The sequence below is a fragment of the Curcuma longa genome, chromosome 9 (genome assembly GCF_044706935.1).
Source record: "Curcuma longa cultivar G26 ecotype Majalengka, Jawa Barat chromosome 9, ITB_CL_G26_1.1, whole genome shotgun sequence".
Taxonomy (NCBI): Eukaryota; Viridiplantae; Streptophyta; class Magnoliopsida; order Zingiberales; family Zingiberaceae; genus Curcuma; species Curcuma longa.
In genome coordinates, this window is record NC_133869.1 from 8,493,155 (window position 1) to 8,516,098 (window position 22,944).

Genomic DNA, 22,944 nt, shown 5'->3' on the forward strand with positions numbered 1-22,944 from the left:
GTCCCCTGATATGGCCTAGCCGTGTCCCACTCTAGAAGCTCGATTGGAGGCTACAAACTCCACTCTAGGGGTCAACATAGACTAACGGTGCTAACTAGCATAGCCATGGCACGGGGGCGGCTCAAAGGGGTCATATAAAAGCTCCAACCCAGATGTATGAGAGGATCGAATTCCAAATTGAATTAGAACGCAAGGGTTCTTCTTCCTCCTCCTTCTCCACCTCCAACCAAGCCCTCATCTGATTTAGGAGAGGCACCTCCATCTCCGACGATCACCATCATCCATAAGCATTTGTTCGAGTTAGGAGAGTGCTATCATCCATTCCGCATTCACCTCCATTGACAAGCTCGGCTAGATTAGGTAGAAGCTCCTCTTCATCCACAAGCTCCTCTTCCTCTAAGTTGGAAGTTTTATTTTCAAAATAATGAGATCGATTCATTACATTATTTACTTAGAAAAAATTAAATAATTTATTATTCAAAATATCTTTTTTTTTAAAATTATTTTTATTCCTAATAAAAAATTTAACATTTTTATTGAATAAAAAAATATAAAAAAATGTATACTTATGTTCTTCAATATTCAATGTTTTTATTTTATTTTTAAAAAGTATTTTTTTATATATTTATTTAGTATAGGCAGGTTCCCAGTGACCAACACACACGTACAAAGTTTTTGTAATGCGGTCACAGACTCACGAGGGGACGGTCGCAGCCCATTTGCTGGGCTCTAATTTTCCCCTAAATCCACTCCCCTCATTCGCCCGCCCGCCCCTCTGCGGCGTGCCATCAGGTTCAAACTCCGCCCCGCTTCCTCACCAGCATCCATTTTCTCTCTCATTCTCGCCCCCCGAGGCCTGGCATTAGGGTTTCCCTCCTTCCCGACCCCAAATTTCTCCCGCCGACGGATCTGCGTTCTCTCGTGATTGCGCCGGTCGCTGGGGTTGCTCGCCTTGCTGGGAGCCGCCATGGCTTCCAAAGATTCGTCTTCCGCTTCAGCTAAACCCTCGCAGTCTCAGCAGGTTACTATTCTCTTCTCCTCTTCTCGGTATTGGTTCTGCAGTTTGGTGTTTACTTCTTTGTGTGCCGAGATCTTTGGTCGCTTGTTTCGAAATCGGTGAGATTTCTAGCTGCATTGCTCCGGCTGATGTTGTTTGCTGCGTGGGTTCTACTATTTTTTTTCGTAGATGTCAACGGGAGCAGGTGTAGTGTAGTTGAAACTAAGCTAGGGTTGTTAATTATGGTCGCCTTTTGATTGAAGTTGGTAATGCCTTGCGTTGTTTTCTCCTAAAGAGGGTTCAATCAATTCGTGGAGGTCCATAAGAAGAGCACCCAACTTTGTCCAAACATATTTGTCCAAGAAAGAAAAAACCAACTGCTAGCTCAACTAACTTCTCTTGCTCATAATCAGTTCAAACTTGCCTGAATAAATAAAATGTTTCTTATTTATGAACTTTTAGGCATACTATAAATAATTCCAAACAAATAATTTAGATGTATAACTTAGTTATACATATGTATTTGTTTTCACGTGTAATAATTTTATAGTGTATTAACAAATTTAGAAACATTATTTAAAACTATTTGTTAATATGTATGGAAGTTATGCAAAAATTTCAATATTTAATTTATGAATGGAACTTTGCCTGTGCGCGCGCGCGCGCACACACACACACACACATTGCTACATATGCTAATGCATGGACTTCATATATATATGCTTTAGTATAGGGAATACAAATGCTGTCATTGTTGTATGTTTTATTGGCTTCTTAAACAAGCTACTAAGCAAACTTGTAAATGAGCTTTGTCTTGTAAAGTGTACATGAATATTTAATGAGTCTTGTTCACAAATCACAAGTAGTGCTTATGAAGAGCTTACAAATCTGGTCATGAACATTAAGTTGCCGAGTTTAATAATGTTCATGCTCAGCTAGGTTATTAATCCAGCCCCAAATGGTTATGCTTCTTTGCACATTGTTTCCAAGGAACCTAAACTAATTCTTACAGAGTCAAACATCAATATAATTCATGAAGTTTTTGTTTCTTTGAAGCCCCAAATTAGGCTACTGATTTTCATCTCCACATTGTGGAAGAAATACAGTTACTGTCATCTTGAAAAGTTTGTATCTGTTATCATATAAGGTTATTTTGTTATGAATAATCTTTTTCTCATAAAGCCAAGTTTATTCAGTGATTCCAAGCTAGCTACAAGGTGATTATGTTCATTTTTTCAAGCTAGTTATAATACGTCTTTTCTAAGGTCATTGCAAATCATTGATGATTTTGTGAAATCACAATATTTCAATGTTTATTAAAATATTCAAGGTTTAAAACATGTGGTTGTGTGATACTAAATACCTTTTTAGTAGTGATTAGCATTGACATATTTCTAGTTATCAGGGAAAATTCAATTATCTGTTGGAAGGTGAGAAACCATATTGGAAACTTTAATCTCACTCAAATTTTGTCTATTATTGACCAAACATAATTTGTCATCATGATTTGTTCAAATACTTATCCAAGCTAGTACCTTTAAGTATTTTTTTACTAGTCTTTTGTTTGTTCGTGCATCACACACTAATATTTGAATATATAATGTTCCTCCATGGTTTATATTGGTACTGAATCATTGTTGTAATAAGTTTAGTCCATATTGGTATTTTAGGTTTAGGATTTTGCAGGGATTGAAGTGCCAAGCCGAGTTGATTGGTACAAACGGAAGTTATTGTTCCATTTATTGACTGACATATGAGACAAAAAGATGACATTGGAGCTTAAGAGCCATGCACAGTGGAAACAGAGAGTAAAGTGGATGACAGAAACCGAGAGAGAGAAGGGCTAAGGGGAGGGGGTAAGAGGAAGAGAAGAGCTAATAGAGGAGGGGGAGAAGGGGATTGGGGGTTGACAATGGATAGCTACTGGTGGAGCGAGGTAGAGGAATCAAGGGAAAGGAGTAGAGTATGAGATAGAATTAAATTCCTAACCTCTTAAAAATTCTACTAACCTAATTAAGGACTAGACTATCTTTTATAAATTTGGTCCAATTTAGTTCTAAACTAACCAAAGTAACTCAAAATCGAGCCTGATTTGAACCCACCTAACCTTAATTATCGTTACCATGTATACTCGATTAGCTTTATCCAACTCAAATGACTTTCACTTGATGCGTGAAACCCAAATATTGGTTCTTAGGGTTAGGACTGATGGAATTTTAATTGTTTTTCTATACCTTTTTGGTTAGCTTTACTACTCAACATGTGCCAGTGCATTTTTTTTGCAAGAATTGCTAATATTACCTGCATAGACAAATTTTACTTTGCTTTGAAATCCTGTGAATTCTTATTCTACTTTTTCTGTTGCAGATTGCTGTGGTTGGAGAAGAAAACTACACTCCTGCAGATGTTATGGAAATAATTGATTCCTTGAAGAAGCAAGTGTTTTATGATCGTCGTGCATACATTAAGGTTTTAATTCTGGGATTCCAATGTTAATTGAAAATTGTTAAAATTTTATTCCTGATGTTTCTTTTTTTTTTTCCAGAAAAAAATGGAAGAGAACAAGCAGAGTCTCATTAACATGACACAACTGGTTTATAATCTATCGTTCAGAAATTGCTCGGATCGTAATAATGATTTACATGCAGATTTATTAACTAGGAGACAAGATGATGCCTTATGTACACTAAATAGTCTTGAACAATCAGGAGAAAAGGATAGTGGTAGTTGCCAAGAAGAAAGTTCATATGCATCCACAACTGTTCTTATTGGCAACAATTTTGGTGGAAAGAATGTTCAATTGATCAAACTGCCTGAAGTGCCAAAATTACCTCTCTATACTACATGGATATTTTTAGACAGGTATATCTGCATAACAGTGACTGATTACAATGCCTCCTCAATTATAATATATGCAGATAGAAGGCTTATGAAATAGGTAGAAACAAGGTTTTGATATAGTTGCACATACATAGAGATGTTCTTTATGTAATGAGAGTTATTTTTCTCACATAACTCGGTAACAAGGTGGCAATCCAAATTCCCTTTCCTTAAAGCACTAAACATTATCTTTTTAGGGCAGAACTGTTTATCTATTTTTGAAAGGAAGCATCAGTCTGTTCAAGGATGTGGTCAGATTATGAATTCACCTTAACTTTGTGAGACTACTCGCCCAAAGATATAGAACTCTAGATTCTCCTGTCTGATTAGCTTTTAACGTGATTATAATTCTCCCTTCTACTGATCAGGCTGAGGAGTCATCTGATTACATACCAGATTTTACAAGCTTGTACAAATGTTGGAGAGATGGACAAAATTTTAATATGCTTACTGTAGAAGTTTTTAGACTTGGGTGTATCCCTTTGTTTATTTTTACTGCAAATTTGAGAGGAGCAGGGAAACCTTTTCACTGCATCCAGCTGTTTTTTCTCTTTCCTTTTTAAGTTTGACATAAAAGGTTGTTTGGAAGAATGCCTTCAATGATCACTTAAATTTGTGTGGCTAGTTGTATTCAATTAAAATTTTGTTTTCTAGGAACCAAATAATGACCGAGGATCAGTCAGTAGTCGGTCGCAGAAGAATTTATTATGACCACAATGGTGGTGAAGCTTTAATCTGTAGCGACAGTGAGGATGATATTATCGAGGAAGAAGAGGAGAAAAAAGAATTTGGGACTACTGAAGATTTCATTATTCGGTTGGTTATGCTCTAGTTTCTTCTTCTTCTGTATGTTTTTGTTTTTAAATTTTGTTCTGTTGGTCATGCTTTGCACAATGTCACTGCTTGATTTCCTTGCCAGCTTATATTTTTTAAGTCCTATTTACATTGTTCTTTTGTGCACCTTTATTCTGTTAGGATAATGAAGCATCATTATGTTGCCATTCTCAACATCGTTGTACTTTGCACCACTGTTTCAATGATTATAAATTGATAACCTATAAATTCCCAACGGGCGCATGCCCTCGGAGAAAAAAACCACTCCCATTTCCTAGCCACTTGGCGGTCGGCTATAAGTTGACCCCGTGATTTACCTCCCTTCACATAATTTGAGGACAGACTGTGAGGGGCGTCTGAGGTGAACATAATCACCTTTTGCTACAATAAATTGATAACCTGCACATTGCACAAAAGCTGTGACAACTGTATTTTATAATAACATTTTAATAGAAACTCAGTGTGACCTAAGATTAATTCATATGAAAGATAGTGAACTTATGAAAATGATATGAAGTTTAAAAATTGTTGACAATATTGGTTAGATATGTGAAGTGGATAATTATACTTATTTATACTATGAGTGGGAAATTAATAGAAGATAATTAAAAACTTTACTCTTGAACCAAATCAAGTAAGTCATAAAAATGGAATTCTTTTGAGATTAAATGTTTTAAATTTGATTAACTTATAACTTTTAAATTAAACCAAATTAAAATTTGAATCAAATTGGAGAAATTTTATCTTAAAGCTAATAAATTAAGTTTTATAAAGTTGGATGCATTTAGTGAGTGATGACCTAAAGACAACTATTATTCAAATTTATTAAAACAACCAAATTATTAAAAGTTGGTGTTTTAAATTAAACTTAACGTGGCTGGTTGCATTTGAATATAATTTAGTTAAAATAAATAACTTTTTTGTTAGAATGTAATCAAAATAAATTAAAATAATTTGAACCATTTGGTTTAATTTCCATTAAATTGGGTCCACGGGCTAAAACTTGTGGTAAACTCTAAAATTAAATTTCACGTAAAAATAATTAGGACAAATGATCTTAATATTGATTATGGAAGGAACTAGTAAGCATAAAGTGTAGCAATGGAATTAATATGCTTCATTTTTCTAATTAAAACAAAGAAAAGTTACATTGTTAACAACTCCAATAACTATTTTAAAATAACCCCAACAACCACTATAACAATATTAGCTAAATAATATGTAAGATACAGGGGTAGTGAGGTGTGTGGAGTAGATGTTGATTAATGGTGTTTAACGCAAATGCTAGACATTCAATTTTGTATAGAAAAAGAATAATACACACACACACACACACACACACCCACCTTAAACAATGGTCCCGCTTCAGTTCATCAAGATGAGTCCACTCAGTAATTCGACCACCTCTTCCAACTTCCAAAATGCAAAGTGCTTAGCTTCCTGAGCATCCATATCAACTTCCAAAGTGCTCAACCTCCCAAGCACCTCTCTTGACTTCCAGAGCACCCCCCATATCAACTGCCAAAGTGTTCGACTTCTCTAGTGCTCAACAACTTGAATAGCCCAAGTACCTTGACTCATCCTAACGAACTTATGAGGCTCTGCTCAGAGCTATAGCCGAGCTCCATAACCACTCGCCCTTCCCAAGCGCCTTAGACTTCTCCAGCCTCTCCTCTCATGGACTAGAAGCCCTAGCCATCTCAGGGTAAGGTCTTGGCAGGAATTGTCATCACCCTGGCAGGGTACGTCTGGGGCAGATGGACCATAATTGGGCGGATAAACTACAACAAGGTACCACCAGGATAAAGACCATAATTGGGCTAACCTCCTGCAGGAAGGTGTTGCAGTAGGGTGTGGTCTGGTAGGTCTGACACCATCACTGGGCACACCTTCCGTAGAGGCTGTTCTGTAGGAAATGACCACCTTTACAGCCCAAAAAATTGGTCATATAAAAAGGGAAATTGATAAGGGTAAGAAGGGTAACCAGTTCTTTCTCACTACATTCTCTCTTAAATTCCACTGTCGGAGTCTAATTTAAGCATCAGAGAGCCTTTGTTGGGCGTCTCTAGCTTCCTTTTGATGCGTATTAATCCATGTAAGTCTGCCCACATCACTAGAGGAAGTTTTGCCCTCGACATTCAGCAGGGAGTCGGATTTTGGATGCATCATTTTGGCGGTGTATGTGGGAAACTTGAGCTAAGACATCGAGGATGGTATTTACAAGGAGAAATACCAAGAGGATTTGGAACCTTCTTTAGGTCAGCAACAACCTTCGGCCAACACTTTGGACAAGATTGTGGAGCCCATCACCCTGGGTCAACTTACGCAACTCATCACGATTACAGTGGAGGAGGTTCTTCACCTTTACATGGCCCCTCCTCCCTCGGAGACTAGGATTGATGAGCTAGCCCCACATGTGGAACAACCCCAAGCTTAAAAGGATACGACAAGCACCTCGACTCGGCTTCAAAATATATAAATGTTGAGGAAGCTCAGCGATTAAGGTAGGAACAGAAGGCTATCATCGGACTTGTTGAGAAGTCAGAGAGATAGGTAGAACATCACTCGACCACATGGCCCGAGCTTCTAGAAGATTCATTCCTTTCACCCTTTCAAAGCATCCAAGGAGAGAGCTTTGTTAATCTATGAAGAGAATTGAATTCTCCAGTGCGCCTTAAACACAAAACGGGGGCTCCAGAAGATGTCGCCTGAACTTTTTTGTTCTTTCCACTAGGGGTATGACCACCTAACATAGGAGTGTCAGAGGCTGCTTGAGGGAGTCATCATCCCACCCGAATCTAACCTTTCTTGGTGTTGGAAAGAGTTGCACCGATAGCAAGGTCTACTCCTTGCCCAATATCCATGTTGAGAGACCTCCTATAGCGGCAAGCTCGGAGTCAGGACAGGTAAGATCATCTCTCCCTCCCCCACGTAGGGAGTCATTAATATGATTTCAGGAGGTATGACAACACTCCACTCAAGCATGGAAGTCCCATAGTTAAATGGAAAGCTTTGGCATTCACAAGGGGTCCACCCGTAGGGAGATCTTAGTGGTTTGGAGGGTTGGATCTCAATAGGGTGGCTAGTCCCCACAATGATGCGTTGATAATAAGTCCACCATTATTTATGATATTGCTCGAGGGTTTTTTTTTGTCATTTAAAAGAGCATTCAACTAGATGCAAATCGGACAAGCAGAGCCACAACTAGTCAAGCCATAACTAGAGCTGGTCATTCGATTAGAATCGAACCGAACTACCCAAAATTGAATTAACCGAACTTTTTTTTGACTAATCGAACTGATCAAAATTTTCCATTAAAACCGAACAAACCAAATTAATATAAAATCAATTAATTCGGTCGGTATCCAAATTAATCAAATTTTTAAAAATTTTAAAAATATTAAAACTTTTTAATAAAAACATAATAGGTTTAATAAAAAAATTAAAAAACTTAATATATATTATTTAATAAAAAATGATTTAATTGGTTTATTTGATTTTCAAAATTCAACATCGAAAACCGAACCGATATAATAAAAAAATACTGATATATATATATTTTTAAAAAACAGAACTTTCGAATAGATTGAATCGAATTTTCGAATTAGTTTGGTTCGGTCATTTATTTCAGTTTAATAGAAGTTTTGCTCACCTCTAGCCGCAATTAGTCACTATGGCCTTGTTTGTCATCTTGGGGCACTTGGTGCAACCATTAGCCTCCCTTTGTCCCTTGGGGAGAAGCCATTGAGGAGCACAACGATGACTTTCTTCACCATCGTCGATGCCCTCTCGACATATAATGTCATCTTGGGGTGCTCAACTGTGAGCATTTTTCATGGCCATAACCTCTCCTTACCACTAGAAGATTAAGTTTTTAGTGGGTAGGAATAGAAGGCTACACTCGACTTATTGAGAAGTTAGAGAGAGATTGGTAGATCACTACTCGACCCCATAATTGAGCTTTCGAACATTCATTCCCTCCACCCCTCAAAGTATCCAAGGAGTGAGCTTTGCCAGTCTTCAAAGAGAATCGAGTTCTCCAGTGCTCCTTGAATATAGGATGTGGCTTGGAAGTTGTTGTACAACCTTTTTTGCTCTTTCCACCAGGTATAGGACCACTCAACATAGGAGTTCTAAGGGCTTTATATGGAGCTTGAGCGAGAACACAATGCTTCTCGAAAATGTTATGTGGTGATAGAGCAGAGAGATAAAAAAAGAGCCTGAGGACTAGGCGAGTCCGAGTGAGCCAACGGGAGTACATGCTGAGAGGTCCACCTCCTGTAGGATGCTGACTTAGCCATGGCGACTGAGAAAGAACTCGAGTTCATATAAATTGTGTCGTTTCCTAAACAAAGTCACTTGTGTCTTTATCGATTTGGAACAAAAAATGAAGAAAGATTTGATCTCTTGCCTCACCCAGAGCAATGATATGTTTGCCTGATTGGTTGGGACTTGTTTGGGGTCTCTCCACACCTCATGGAACATTACCTCAATATTTTCCTTGAGGCTTGATTTGTAAAACAGAAGAAAAGACACTTTAGCCTTGAAAAGGACAAGGCTAATATGACATTGGTGTCTAAGTAGCTTAAGCCCTTGGGACAATGCCAGATGTGCGTAGATTTCCGCAACCATAATAAGGTTTGCTTGAAGGATTATTATCTACTCCCTCGGATCAATTAGTTGGAGGATTTGACTTCTGACCACGAATTTATTTCGATAATAAAACACCTATCAAGGGTACCATCAAATTCCCTAAGGTCAACTTTATTAGTTTTGACACTACTTTCCCTTTGGGCTGAAGCATGTAGGGGTCACTTATCAAAGATTGATGAACTAATCTTCAACCCATAAATTGGGAGAAACGTCAAAATGTATGTCGACTATATACTAGTGAAGTCAGCCGAACATATGAACGATCTCATTCTTGACTGGGAGGAAATGTTTGAGACGATAACGAAGCACAAACAAAAGTTGAACTCGAGCAAGTGCACTATTGAAGTCACATGTGGGAAGTTTTTAGGATAGATGGTCACTGAGAGGGGGATAGAAGCCAATTCAGAAAAGATAAAGGTCGTTCAAGACATGACCCCCCTAAGAACCTTTGAGAATTCTAATGGTTGGTTGATTGAGTTTCCGCCCTTTCTAGATTCACGATCAATCTATCGAAGCCATTTTTTAAAGTTCTAAGGAAGGTTGCTTATTTTTGATGGGATGACAAGTGTGAGTGAGCCTTTGTCGAGTTAAAGAAATATTTGGCCAAGCTCCCTATCTTATCAAAGCCCACGCTAGGGGAATTACTTTGGGTTTACTTGGTGGCAACTAAGGGAGTCGTTAGCTTGGTCCTCCTTTGACAGAAGGGCCCTATTCAGAAATCAATTTACTACGTCAGCCAACTTCTCAAGGGGGCCAAGCTAAGATACACCAATTTGGAGAAGCTATCCATAGCCATGACCTCTCATCGCTTGGAGACTTGGATCCTATTTTCTATCACACCCATCATGGTGCTAACCAATATCCTGATGGGCTGTATCTTTACTCACCTAGAGGCTTCGAGAAGACTAATCAAGTGGACCACTGAGTTAAGTGGATATGATATTCAGTATTAGCCTCGGACAACAATCAAAGCCCAAGCCTTGGCTGCCTTCCTTAGAACTCATTGTAACATTCTTTCTCCCTTGCTACTCTAAGCCTAATTGTAACAGCTTGTGAAAGCTTGTATGAAGGTTTTCCACCTCCGAAAGAACTTCTAAAGGAGAAAAACTAGTGGGGCTTTTGGGAGTGATCTGTCGAAGGATCATTGGTCATGGAGCGGGAATGAGGGTTCTGAACCATTTTACATCGGTGCGTCAGCTTTTGTTTTCTTCCTTGTCTTAATTTCTACTGCATATACTTGTGTCTAAGTTTTAATTGTAGGAAGAATCACTATTAACCCCCTCTAGCATACTAGCCATCCACCACATTGGTCCCTCAAAAAAATCATAAGAAATTGAATGCCACTGTTACAGCTTAAGCAAATGCAGTGGCTTCATCCAACCTGTGCAAACTGTCATTCGTTGCTGATTTGGGAAAAGTGGAAGTTTGCAAGAAGGGAGAAGTTGGTTATCATATATTTTATTTTAGTTGTTTATCATGTATCAGAAACATCTATATATGTTGTAGAATGTTACTTGGATGGGCAATCAGTGAGGTTATCATAAATAATGAAATTTGTACATAGAGGATATGATCGTTGTCTTAACTATTCCATTGCAGGACGACCATTGCACGTGCTGACCTATCCAATGTGGTTCTAGATGCTTTAGCTCAAAGCCTCGAGAAGGATTCTGTTGATATCAAAGTATGTTTCTTGTTTTCTTTGACCTGACTTGACTTAGTTATTAGTTGCATTTTTTCTGATTCGACAATTGATTGAGTCTGAACCTAGGTTTAGCTGTTTCCGATTCATTTTTTGCTGGCATTTACAGAGGTGTGAAACCACACCAAACATCTTCTACAGGCGAGATCTGACAAGTATTTGAAGAGAGAAAATAATGAAGAGTGTGTCAAAAATGGGGAAAGTGAACCTGATGCAAAACTTGATGAGGCATTTCTTGAGAAAGATCTGGAGGCAGCTTTAGATTCTTTTGATAATCTTTTTTGTCGCCGTTGTCTGGTCAGCTCCAGTATGACATTAAACAAATTTTTTTGGCTTTTTTGTATCTCCTTGTTCATTTGGATATTGAATTTTGTTTTTGTTTCATGTTCACAGATGTTTGATTGTAGATTACACGGGTGTTCTCAGGATCTAGTATTCCCTGTGAGTCATATTGGTACATCTATAACTGTGATATTTGATCTATAATTCATTAATTGGGTTCTGTATCAGGCAGAAAAGCAACATCCTTGGGTCAACTCTGATGATGGTGCTCCTTGTGGTACTCACTGCTATAGATTGGTAAAGTATTTTGCTATATTTGCTTTGACATGACATAACTGGCATGGCAAACTTGGCTTTACTATAAACTCATACTTTTTTAATAAAAAATTTTAATCAGGCTTCTAAATCAGAAAGTACCGCTACAACAAATTCTCAAATGCCCCATGAGCTTGAAGAGCTAGTTCATTCGGCCAGCAGTCCTGGGGCAGAGCCTTCTGCAAGAAGGAAAGTTAAAGCTTCCCTAAGGAGGGCAAAGTCTCATCCAAGTGAAAGTGCCTCTTCAAATGCAAAGGTTGTTTCTGATAGCAGCGAGTCTGATATGAGAAACAATCAGGATAGTGTTTCTGTTCAGCTTTCTTCGTCTCCATTAAAAAATAAGCAACATGGAAAATCAGGAGCCAAGAAGAAGACCAAACGGGTTGCTGAACGGGGTCTTATTTGCATAAAAAAGAAACAGAAAAAAATGATGCAATCTGATGCTGATTCCCTTGTTAGTGGATGCCCTGTTGCACGAGATATGAAACTCAGATCAGATACACGAAATGACAGTAAAAGTTCCAGCTCATCAATGACAAATAGACCAAGTATGAGAAATAAGAGAAATTCTGTAGGGCAAGAGGAGGGCAATATGAATCTTAAATTTGATGAAGCACAAAAAAATGATATTTGCCAGACATCTAAGGATCCTTCAGTAACTGAAGGTGATGAAAGTGAAAGAAAAGAAGAGTTTGTCGATGAAAACATCTACAAACTTGAAAAGGGTGATTGTAAGCTGTGGAAGATCATTGAGCAGGGTCTCTTTCTTAAAGGTTTAGAAATTTTTGGAAAGAACAGGTAAACCTTAAATGTGATATTTTCTAATGATTCTTGTCTGAATTAATGATCTTCTGCATTTTATAAAAAAAAAATTATGAAAATTATTTTTATATTTCCCCCCAAAGTTTGGTATATGGAAAAGTTTTTGTCAATTGGATGATTCCCATACGAAATGAAAATCTGTTTGCATGGAACAATTATTATTATGAATTGAGTAAAATATGAGTGAAAACTTTCAAATTTGCAATTTACTTGTCTCTTACTTTCTTCTCTTTGTTATCTTGCATCAATTTTTGTCAGGTTGTTCTGACCCTGGCCTGCCGGCCCAGTCCATTGGGTCACCATCCCTTCTTTACCCATTCTGAAAAGTTCACACTGTTCAAACGTGAGGGTCGTATATAGGTGGACTTACCTTCTCTTTGTGGGCTTGACAGATATTCATTAGTTCAAACATTATAAATTGGCTGGAACTAAGAACTCAAATCTAGATCAGGGTGGCTCATCTAGTCTATTATTTGAGTTCTTGTTTGGTTCAACTGCATGATGGCAGTAAACATAACTTACACAAGGAACCATTGCATGCTTATATCTAGGTGCCAATGCAATTACAAGAACAACTTTACAATGACATCAACATCAGACCTGCATTAAAAGATATTTTAGCCTGAAATGTAAATTCAAATTTTTTTTCTCAAATTTAGTTGATATTTTTTAGTTAAACATTCAAAGTTAAAAAATCTCTCATCTTTAAATTCAGTCATACAGGATTTGATGCGATGATATGTTGGTACGATCAACCCTTTTAACGATCGGGATCAATCATATGGTTTGATGTTTGGGGAAAGAGTTTAAGCTAGGATACATGTTATATTTGATATGTGTATTTGAATTATGTAGGATTTAGAGAAATACACATGAAAACGATTTGACATAGTCAAAGTCAGAGGATAGCTTATGGCTTGAGGATCGTGGAGATCAATGAAGGATGGTGTGGGACATCCGGGGGACTATAGGACTGGAGCATCAGAGTGTAGCTATGCCTGTGCAGGTGAATTACATAGGCAAAATGTGAAGGATGATATATGGAGCACGTCGAGGGTCAAGCAAGCCGAGGGCTCGGTTGTATTCGAGGGACATTAAGTTTGACTTGAGATGGCGTCAAAGTGGAGGAGCTGCATAGATAAACTCTTGATGAAAGTGTTGAGAGATTTCTACTCAAGGGGAGAGAGTAAATCTCAGCTTAGGTGAATTCAACCATTAGGATGGTTGTAGTTGATAATTGAGTAGTAGACTCAAAAGCTTATGCCATTGAATATAGTGGGTTTGTTTTGGGTTGAGCTTGAGGTCAGTTGACTAATGTGAAATGATTGATGATGGCCAAATCGTCTAAGAAGTTGACCAAGGGAATAAAACATTTTTTTCTTCATGACCCAGTTGATTGGTTAGTCAACTGATCAATACAACTAATTGACTAAAGCTTTGAAGCAGAACTAGAAAAGATAGAGAGAGTAATTAATGAGAAAAAGTTGTGCGATTGGTACAACGCATCAGTCGACTAACTAATCAACGTCAATATGGCAGAATAATAAAGTCCAATAGCTGAAGATTTATAAAAGGAGGCAAAGTTGAATGAATTGGAGCCAATGCTAAATGCTATAATTCTGCAAATTTATAAGCTTATTGTACTTTTTTCTTTCCCTTATTATAAGCCTTTTTTATAATCCCTTAAAAGTTTGCAAGCGGTTCCCCTACCTTCGGAAGAAGTTGATCAATTGGTGTAAGTACATCAGAATGTAACGGTAAAGTCAAGGAACTAAAAATGAAGGCTTATTAAAGGTGACGATGTTGAACGAATTGGAGTAAATGTTGAATGTTATAATTCTATGAACTTGTGAGCTCATTGTAATTCTTTCTCTCCTTCAATCTAAGCCTCCTTTGAAATCCCTTAGAAGCTTTTAAGAGGTTTCTTCACCTTTATAATTCTATGAACTTGTGAGCTCATTAGTTAATGCAAGTGTGACTAGATTAATTTCAAAGATTTATTTGTGGATAAAAAAAATTATAAACTAAAGGCTCTAAAATAAGTAGAACAAAATTTGTAACAACAAATGAATTGATAGAAAAGTTAAGATGGATGGATGTGAAATTTTTGCAAGAATTTTAGGTATCTTCAATTCACTATTCAATAAGGAGCTATTGATGTGGATATAATTAATGTGATAAAGAATGGATGAGAAATAGAAAAGAGCTTTTAGAGTTTTGTGGGATCATCATGTCCCCTTAGTCTGAAAAGGACGTAGTATGATGTGCTAGATTGAGATGGTATGGACATATTTAAAGATAGCCAATTAGTTAGAAGAGTTGAATCTAGTAAAGTGGAAAATGTATACGTTTGAAGAGATCAAAAAAATATTAGTCAACATACTAAAACTAATTTAACTAATTTGAATATTACTAATGGTACTGCCTTGCATAGAGCTCAATGGATGTATGAGATTCATGTAGTCATCCAAATAGTTGGGACAAATATTGATTGATGGCAATGATGATGATGATACATTTACAACAAGGATTGATATGTGCAATGAATTTCACCTTGTTGAACATGCTCCCTTGAGGATTCTGTTGAACATGCTCCCTTGAGGATTCTGTACACAGAGGGAACACATTAAACCTACTTAGCGTCATCCTTTATTCTCATCAACACCTTTTTTATACTCTTTTTCATTCAGTGGTTTATAATAATCCTCTTCAGTTTAGATCCACACCAAATATATAAAAGCAGATTATTTTCTAATTCTTGACTTGACAATTTTTTCTGTACTATTTTTCTTGGTTAATAGACAACCCTCATTTGATGTGTTTTAAAGTTTCTTCTCCTTGTAATAATTGATACATACATGTATGATATAGCACATCTTAAACTTTAAATGATTGACTACTATTGTAACCTGTTGGCATTGTTTTCTTCCTAGTTGTTACATCGCAAATTGCCTTAGCATTAATCCACAGTGGAATTGCTTTCTTTGTAAAAATGTCTCCAAAAAGGGTTTTGCCCCTATCTTGCTTACACTCGCTAACACATTTTTTTTGTGCTCTTTTTTGAGGTAAGGTGTGGGAAATGGGAGGATTGGTTTTAATTAGTCAATTATATCTGTTTGATTCTTGGCTTTTGACTTAGTTTTTACTAAAAGAGACATGAACAAATTCATGAGAAAATTTTATTCTTTCCAGCATTTGTTTCTAGATGTTCTAACTTCAACTTCTGGATGCTTTGTTCTTGAAACAGCTGTTTGATCGCTAGAAATCTTTTGTGTGGATTGAAGACTTGTATGGAAGTGTTCCAGTACATGAACAATATTCAACATGATGGAACTTACAGGACAACTGATGGTGTGATTTCTCTAATCGAAGGGCACGGCAAGGTTTAGTTCTATAAAATGCAAATTCATTATAGTTACCTCTGCTTTAAAATGCCCTTAGAGTTTTAAAATCATTAAAATTTTCAAACTCATCATTTTACTCACTGTTACTTGGAGTAGTGACGTGGTGAGCCTGCCACGCATTATTTCAGTACATGAATAGTGAGGTTAATGGCTTGTTGGAGGGTTAGGGAGGGATACTATATGATTTCTGAATGACATTCATAAACTGGAGGTGAGGGGGTGAAAGAAAGTTTTCACTTCAATGAAATCGTCGCTGATTGTGGATAAAAGATAAATGCATTTGGTCAGTTCACGTGTCTTATATGTTGGTCTTCTTTTCTAATATCAGGTAAGTGAATTGAGAACAAGGTCAAGGTTCTTGAGAAGGCGTGGTAGGGTTCGTCGCTTGAAATATACATGGAAATCAGCTGGCTACCATTCAATTAGGAAAAGGATTACTGAGAGAAAGGATCAACCGTGTCGACAATACAACCCTTGTGGTTGCCAATCTGCTTGTGGAAAGCAATGTCGTTGCTTGCTTAGTGGGACATGCTGTGAAAAGTATTGCGGGTGAGTTGTTTGGGATTTTACTTGATGAGATTTGATACTATGATTGAACCTGATAAGATCGCTAGCCTAATAATTTGAGCTCATTACCCCCACTGACCATCCTGGTTGATCAGATATTAGTATCTATCATTTTGTTGGAGATTAGATTATATTTTATTAATATTTGGTACAAGTTGAGTTGATGACCATATAGAGCATCTTAGCTGGAACTTTTGACTTGACCATCATTTGTGCTTATGTTTTCCAACAACATTGTTTATCTCAAGGTAGGTTCTGATTTATTACTCTTTTATTTTCTCTCTCTCTATTTTAAAGCGTAAATTAGTTTGGTTTTTTGAACTGATGGAGCTTTGTCTCTAAATGCTGTGAAAAATGGAATTCCAATATTCGATCCTTGATTGCCTATTTTCTGAATTTAGGAGATTTTTGGTGTTTGTGAATTTTGCTTAACCCAAATTATTTGGCAACCATTTCTGAAAATCTGATCCATTTTTTGGTTGGCTTCTCATTGATGCAAAATCTGAAGTTTACAAATGTTTTGTTTTAGGTGCAGCATATTGCTTACAACTGATTTTAACCTTGAATTTAGGTGTCCTAAAATTTGCAAAAATCGTTTCCGAGGTTGTCACTGTGCTAAGAGCCAATGTCGAAGCCGTCAATGCCCATGCTTTGCTGCTGACAGAGAATGTGATCCTGATGTTTGTAGAAATTGTTGGGTGGGGTATGTTGTTAGAGTCATTCAACATTTTTCATCAATCCCCATGATCTTGAGTTGTGCTTTCTCAAACTAGCAAGTCTCATTAAATCTGAAATTTTCTGATAAATTTTCATCAATGCCCTGTACTATTTCTCTAAATTATACAATTAGGCACAATTTATTTTCTTGGATATCATATGGACCTTAAATTTTTCTATGCAGATGTGGTGATGGTACCTTAGGTGGCCCTAATCAAAGGGGAGACAATTATGAATGCCGCAATATGAAGCTTCTGCTGAAGCAACGACAAAGGGTATACTCTTTTCCTTTTTGATCGTGTTTAGGAAGCCTTCTTGTTCATCATGTTTCTTCTTCATGATTGTTGATGGCTGAAGTTGCATCTTCTGTTTGTCTAATTTGGTTCATTTTTTATTGAGATATCTTATGCTTGCTGTTTATTATTGAGTTCCCTAATATGAATTCCACATCAAGTTCTTGGTTTTTATTTGCCATTATCCTTTTCTCTGCTTTCAGCACCATCTCGTGGTATATTTGCATCTCTTTTATGCTTTTCTCTGCTTTTCCATCTTGTGGATTATATCTCTTTTACTCAGTTCATTGATTCTTCTATTTGGTACTAAATGCATCCACTCTCTTAATGGCACATATGTTTCAAAGGATATACTTCTTTAATCAGGATGTGTTAATGTCAGTCAGGAAGTGAGATTGGTGTGCAGGGTAAGAAAAATAGAGAGAATTCTTTGTTTAATTGAGTGAAGGAAATTGGATGTAAGAGTACCTCAAAGGGATCCTTAGGCTGTTTTTTCCCCTTCAGAATTGATCCATTCAAAAGTGGAAAGAAGAGAGAGAGTGTAAAGGAGATTAATTTAGCTACTTTTCTTTAACAAATTATTCCTTTCTTTTTCCTTTCTTCAACCTTTAACAAATTATTACTTTTCTGTAAAGAATTCATCCTTGCATGCTTTGTTTTTTGAAATGAGGAAGCAAAGAAAAGTCTCAGAAAATTTATTATAATGTTTAAGTCCTCATTTTAATAGTCAACTTCCAGTGGCTTTGAATATTTTGTGAGAATATATCCAACTTCGTATCTTTGTATATCATGTGTTTCAATGCAATAAAAATATTCCACGAGGTACAATTTGTGTTTACACTCATAAATATCGAATACCAATTTTTAGTGTTTGAAGTAGTAGTTACAATGTATAGTCATACATATATTGCACCGAACATTAGATAGATGCCGGTTGGTCTATATCCAAACTTGAACAATTAGTTTTAAAGGTTTTGAATTTCCTTGTACTGATCATTTAACTATTTTTCTCATCTTCATTTTTTTTTGTTATAAATGAATTATTTTTAATCACTTTTGATAATGCATCAATTAATAATTCTGCAGTATTTAGTTTTTTTTTTAAAAAAAATTGTTCTCATGGGCAATAAATTTTCACATTATTTGTGTTGCCACTTCTTGAACCTTTGTATATAAGATGAGCTTGGAGTAATATATGAAAATATTATATGGATTAGGAACCCGTTAGATTTGTCTATATAACATTTTTAATGACATAAGAAGTTAAACAATATTATAGGTATTAAATATTGTAGAAAATACATACTAATGTATATATAGGTGGAATTCAATCGATCTTATACTTAAATCAAGCATACCATTTAGAAGCACCAATTAGGCCATTTAGGAGCACCAATTTGGAATGTTTATGGCTAATAGGGTTTGTTGCTAATCGATTATTACATAATGATTGGTTATATGCTGAAAATGTATATAACTTTTTAGAATTTTCTTTATTCTTGGACAAATGAGTTTTTCACCATATGTAGTTCAACCTCACATTTAATGTTTCATGCGTTATACAATTCATTTAGAAGTCATAGATATGTAACCTATTTCATTAGATTATTAAAGTTATAAAAGAATTTTAAAAAAAATATTATTCTAATATCTTCAAAATTATTTAGTTATTATTTTAAATCATACGATTAAATATGTAGGTGCTTGTAATATTATAATCAAATATAAAAAATTAAAATTAGAAAATGCACAAAAAATTAGAAATTAGGAGTATATTAAATTAAATGGATTGAACTTTTCGTGAGAGGTATGACTACTGATCAATGTCATGACCTCCAGTATCATCTTTAGTGGAAGTCGAGGCATAAAATCCATATATTATAGAAGCTTTGGTTGTGCTAATATTCATTCGAGTCGGCCAAGTGTATTCTTAGGCATTGAACTTTATGAGGTAAACGAACTTTTAACTTATTCATAGGTTTTTCTGATATCTTAGAAAATTAGATGTATTATAATGGCAAAAAACATCCTAGTCATATTTCAGTGTCGGTCATATTTAATAGGGTTTCGAACCAAGTAGAATGTATTAGGAGATGTGTGTAAGCCTTAAGGATTGGTTAGATGTATAGGTACGCCTACAAGATAGAGATTGGACCTCAGCATTGGACTTAGATTTTGATGAAGTCGGTCTGAGTGGTATGATTGAGCCAAGCAACCATGACCAACCTCCATTTTATCCTTACACATGGTAAAGTGGAACTACATTCACATAAGCAACTCATGTGGAAGGCCGAACAATTGAGATGAATTGCAAACAAATAATTTCTTCTCCAAATTTGAATCTTGAATCCATATTTTATTAAATTGTTTGTATTATATTTAGTGAAAATATAACATTGTAAAGGTATCATGATGTAAATATTTAATTGCTTTTATTTTAATATTATTATTATTTTGAATATTTTGTTATTTTCTTGTTTATATATATTTACTTTTAAATTCTTTTTATGATTTTTATATTATTTAAATAAATATATTTTTAATTTTTCTTGGCTCTGCAAGCCCAGGCATGGGTAAGGGTCAGCCGGTTTGTGTTGGGCAACTTGTGTTGACGTCACGGCCTGTGCTTGGCATGACACGTTACCAGTCATGCCATGCTTGACCTTGCATGGCATGTAAATGGGTTGCTTGGGCTTGTTCCGTGCACACCCAGTGGGCCCATTTTTATACCTTTAACCCAACATGCTAGACCGCTTAGCCCAACCTGCCAGCTTGGTCTGCTTGGCCAACTCAGATCAACCAATTTGTTTGAGCTTCTTGGCCAGCCTAGATCAACCAATTTGTTTGAGCTTCTTGGCCAGCCTAGATCAACCAATTTTTTGAGCTTCTCTTTCTAGATTTTGATCGCCTTGCATTAACCAGGGTGAAGATTGAAGTTAATAGAGCGAAGAGCATTTGGATGGGTAAGAAAAATGACTTTGTTTCCCGCCAGAGTTCATTATTTTTCAAAAAATGTCTACTACCAGATGAAAGTTTTCTGTAGACCTAAATAAATTCCATTGAGTACGATTTTCATTGTATTAAACAGTTGAAAAATTTTAAAATATTTTCATAAAAATTATATTTCATGAAACAAAGCCCGAGTGAAGTTTAATTTTTTTTATGAGGAAAATTTTGATTGAAGATTCCTTTTATACGACCTGAATATTCCTTTACTAGGTATTACTTGGAAGATCTGATGTTTCTGGTTGGGGGGCGTTCCTCAAGGTATGGTGATGCGTTGTTTACAATCTTTCTTTGTATTGCCTTAACATTTGTACTGTTTCTTTTTGGCAGAATAGTGTTGGTAAACATGAATATCTGGGTGAATATACTGGGGAATTGATCTCTCACAGGGAAGCTGACAAGCGTGGAAAAATCTATGACCGGGAAAATTCATCCTTCCTCTTTAACCTCAATGACCAGGCATGCAGAGCAATAGCAATGAAATTGATGATTTGGTGCAATGCACTGACATATGTTTTTGGTGCAGTATGTTCTTGATGCCTACAGGAAGGGTGATAAATTGAAGTTTGCCAACCATTCTCCTGATCCAAACTGCTATGCCAAGGTTATCATGGTAGCTGGTGATCATAGGGTTGGGATATTTGCAAAAGAAAGAATTAGCGCAGGGGAGGAACTATTTTATGACTACCGTTACGAACCTGATCGTGCTCCTGCTTGGGCCAGAAAACCTGAATCTTCTGCCTCAAAAAGGGACGATTCACAACCATCCAGTGGCCGAGCAAAGAAGCTTGCGTAATTTCTAAACATGTTACTTATTTTTCCTATCCATTGACACCCATTTTTTTTGCCAATCGTTTGAAATTAAATCATTGATTCTAAGCTAAAACAACAATTCCTTTTGGGGGGGCATGTGGAGTTTCTGATATTCTACTTTCTCACTTTTTTGGTGCGCCATCTAATTGGCATTGACTCGCTTAATCTGTTGTAGCAGTATTATGTATAACATTCCGTAGGCCAATTATTCGTTGTAAGATGTTGATTTCATTAAAAAAGGGTTGATGTTATTTAAATTCAGGACAATTTGGCTATTGTATAGTTTATTTTATGGAATGACTTTTGACAGGACTTTTCTTCAATCTGCATTGATGCAGATTTAGATCTTGTTTAAACTGGTACTGATTTAAACTTGTACAAATAGTCTTGATGAGTAGGATCATCTTGGTTTAAACTGGTACTGATTTAGATCTTGTTCAGCTTGTTAGGACCACAACAGATTTCTTTGTAGGGAGTTAGATCTAGTCGTGTTAGGACTAAAACAACCACTCTAATCCATCCACTAAGAGACGATTAAGAGGTTATTATTTTATTTTATTTCTATTTCTATTTTAGGTTGATGTGTTTGATTTAGGATGGGGAAATAAGTGGCATGAGTTCTTTTTCTTTAAGGTCTATTCAACCAAAGTGTATGCTTGTATTTGGTGATTTACATGTGTTGTTTTTCTTTAACTTCGGTTGTGTTGAGGAAACTAGATTAATATTAGATGCATCGACCTTGAATTCCATGTTTTTTTAGATTTTGTGTTTTTATCATCATTATATATTTATTTTAATTTGTTTGAATTATTTCTATATTTTTATTTGTAGAAATTTTCCATTCCTACGACTGTTGTATAAATATGGTCCTTTTATAAACAATTAATGAGTTAGGAGTTACTGATGATATAATACCATAAAGAGCTTTACACCTGGTGCTTTGTCTCGGGCACGGTGCAATGATAGGATTAGTGATGGATTATTTAGAACGTTACAGTTTGATTTTTAATTGAGTATACATATTCTTTATTTGTTATGATGGATCAGGTTATATTTACTCTCGTGGTTAGTGAATAGTTGTATTGCGGTTTAGGAGTCTAATATTCAAATAGAGAATGACATTCTAAATGATGGATCAATTATGGAGGTCGATTATTAGTTTTGATGTGAGTACTTTTCAATTTTATTCTAGTAGTTAGTGAAATATTTCTATAGGATCGGATCGATCATTTTTTTTAGATATGAAAATCTAGATGATAATAATAATAATAATAATAATAATAATAATTTATTAGTTATCATTATTTAAATACTTAAGTTGTGAAAGAAATAAGGGTGGGTAAATATCAAGTAGAATTGACAATTCAATTTGCGTATGCATAATTTTGACCAAGCAAGGCGACCACGTCCATTGTGTTGTATTGTATTGTATTGGATTTGGTTGGAAAGGAAATCCTTGTTGTTTAATTTTAAAAATCTGGATTCGTTCAAGTGCAGCTTTCAAAAGCTGAAACATATGGAGCCACCATTAAAAAAGTCAACTTGATGCGCAGATAAATATTTGTTATTGACAAAATTATGCACCAAATATTCCCCTAAATTTAACTATTTTATTCCTCGTAATTATTTTTATTGGACCGTGGATTCTAAAATACATAA

At 35.9% G+C, this 22,944-nt stretch overlaps 1 protein-coding gene across 1 annotated transcript; it reads left to right on the forward strand.

Annotated features, from left to right (window-relative positions):
* The first annotated feature begins 951 nt into the window (after window positions 1-951).
* On the forward strand, window positions 952-21,519 carry LOC141834848 (histone-lysine N-methyltransferase CLF). Its single transcript, XM_074722228.1, has 16 exons — window positions 952-1,021; window positions 3,365-3,466; window positions 3,543-3,859; window positions 4,532-4,693; window positions 10,964-11,048; window positions 11,208-11,363; window positions 11,460-11,507; window positions 11,577-11,645; window positions 11,746-12,461; window positions 15,733-15,868; window positions 16,218-16,438; window positions 17,028-17,159; window positions 17,358-17,448; window positions 20,686-20,733; window positions 20,803-20,931; window positions 20,999-21,519. Exons 1-16 carry the CDS (start codon window positions 968-970, stop codon window positions 21,266-21,268), a joined length of 2,736 nt encoding a protein of 911 aa, XP_074578329.1. The 5' UTR covers window positions 952-967; the 3' UTR covers window positions 21,269-21,519.
* Window positions 21,520-22,944: the final 1,425 nt, after the last annotated feature.

Bases quoted from the DNA above. Each gene is read 5' to 3' on its own strand.
- LOC141834848 (XM_074722228.1), top strand. From the start codon at position 968: ATGGCTTCCAAAGATTCGTCTTCCGCTTCAGCTAAACCCTCGCAGTCT. The intron at 1,022-3,364 runs GTTACTATTCTC...TTTCTGTTGCAG, and splicing joins AACCCTCGCAGTCTCAGCAG to ATTGCTGTGGTTGGAGAAGA. The intron at 11,049-11,207 runs GTATGTTTCTTG...CATCTTCTACAG, and splicing joins AGGATTCTGTTGATATCAAA to GCGAGATCTGACAAGTATTT.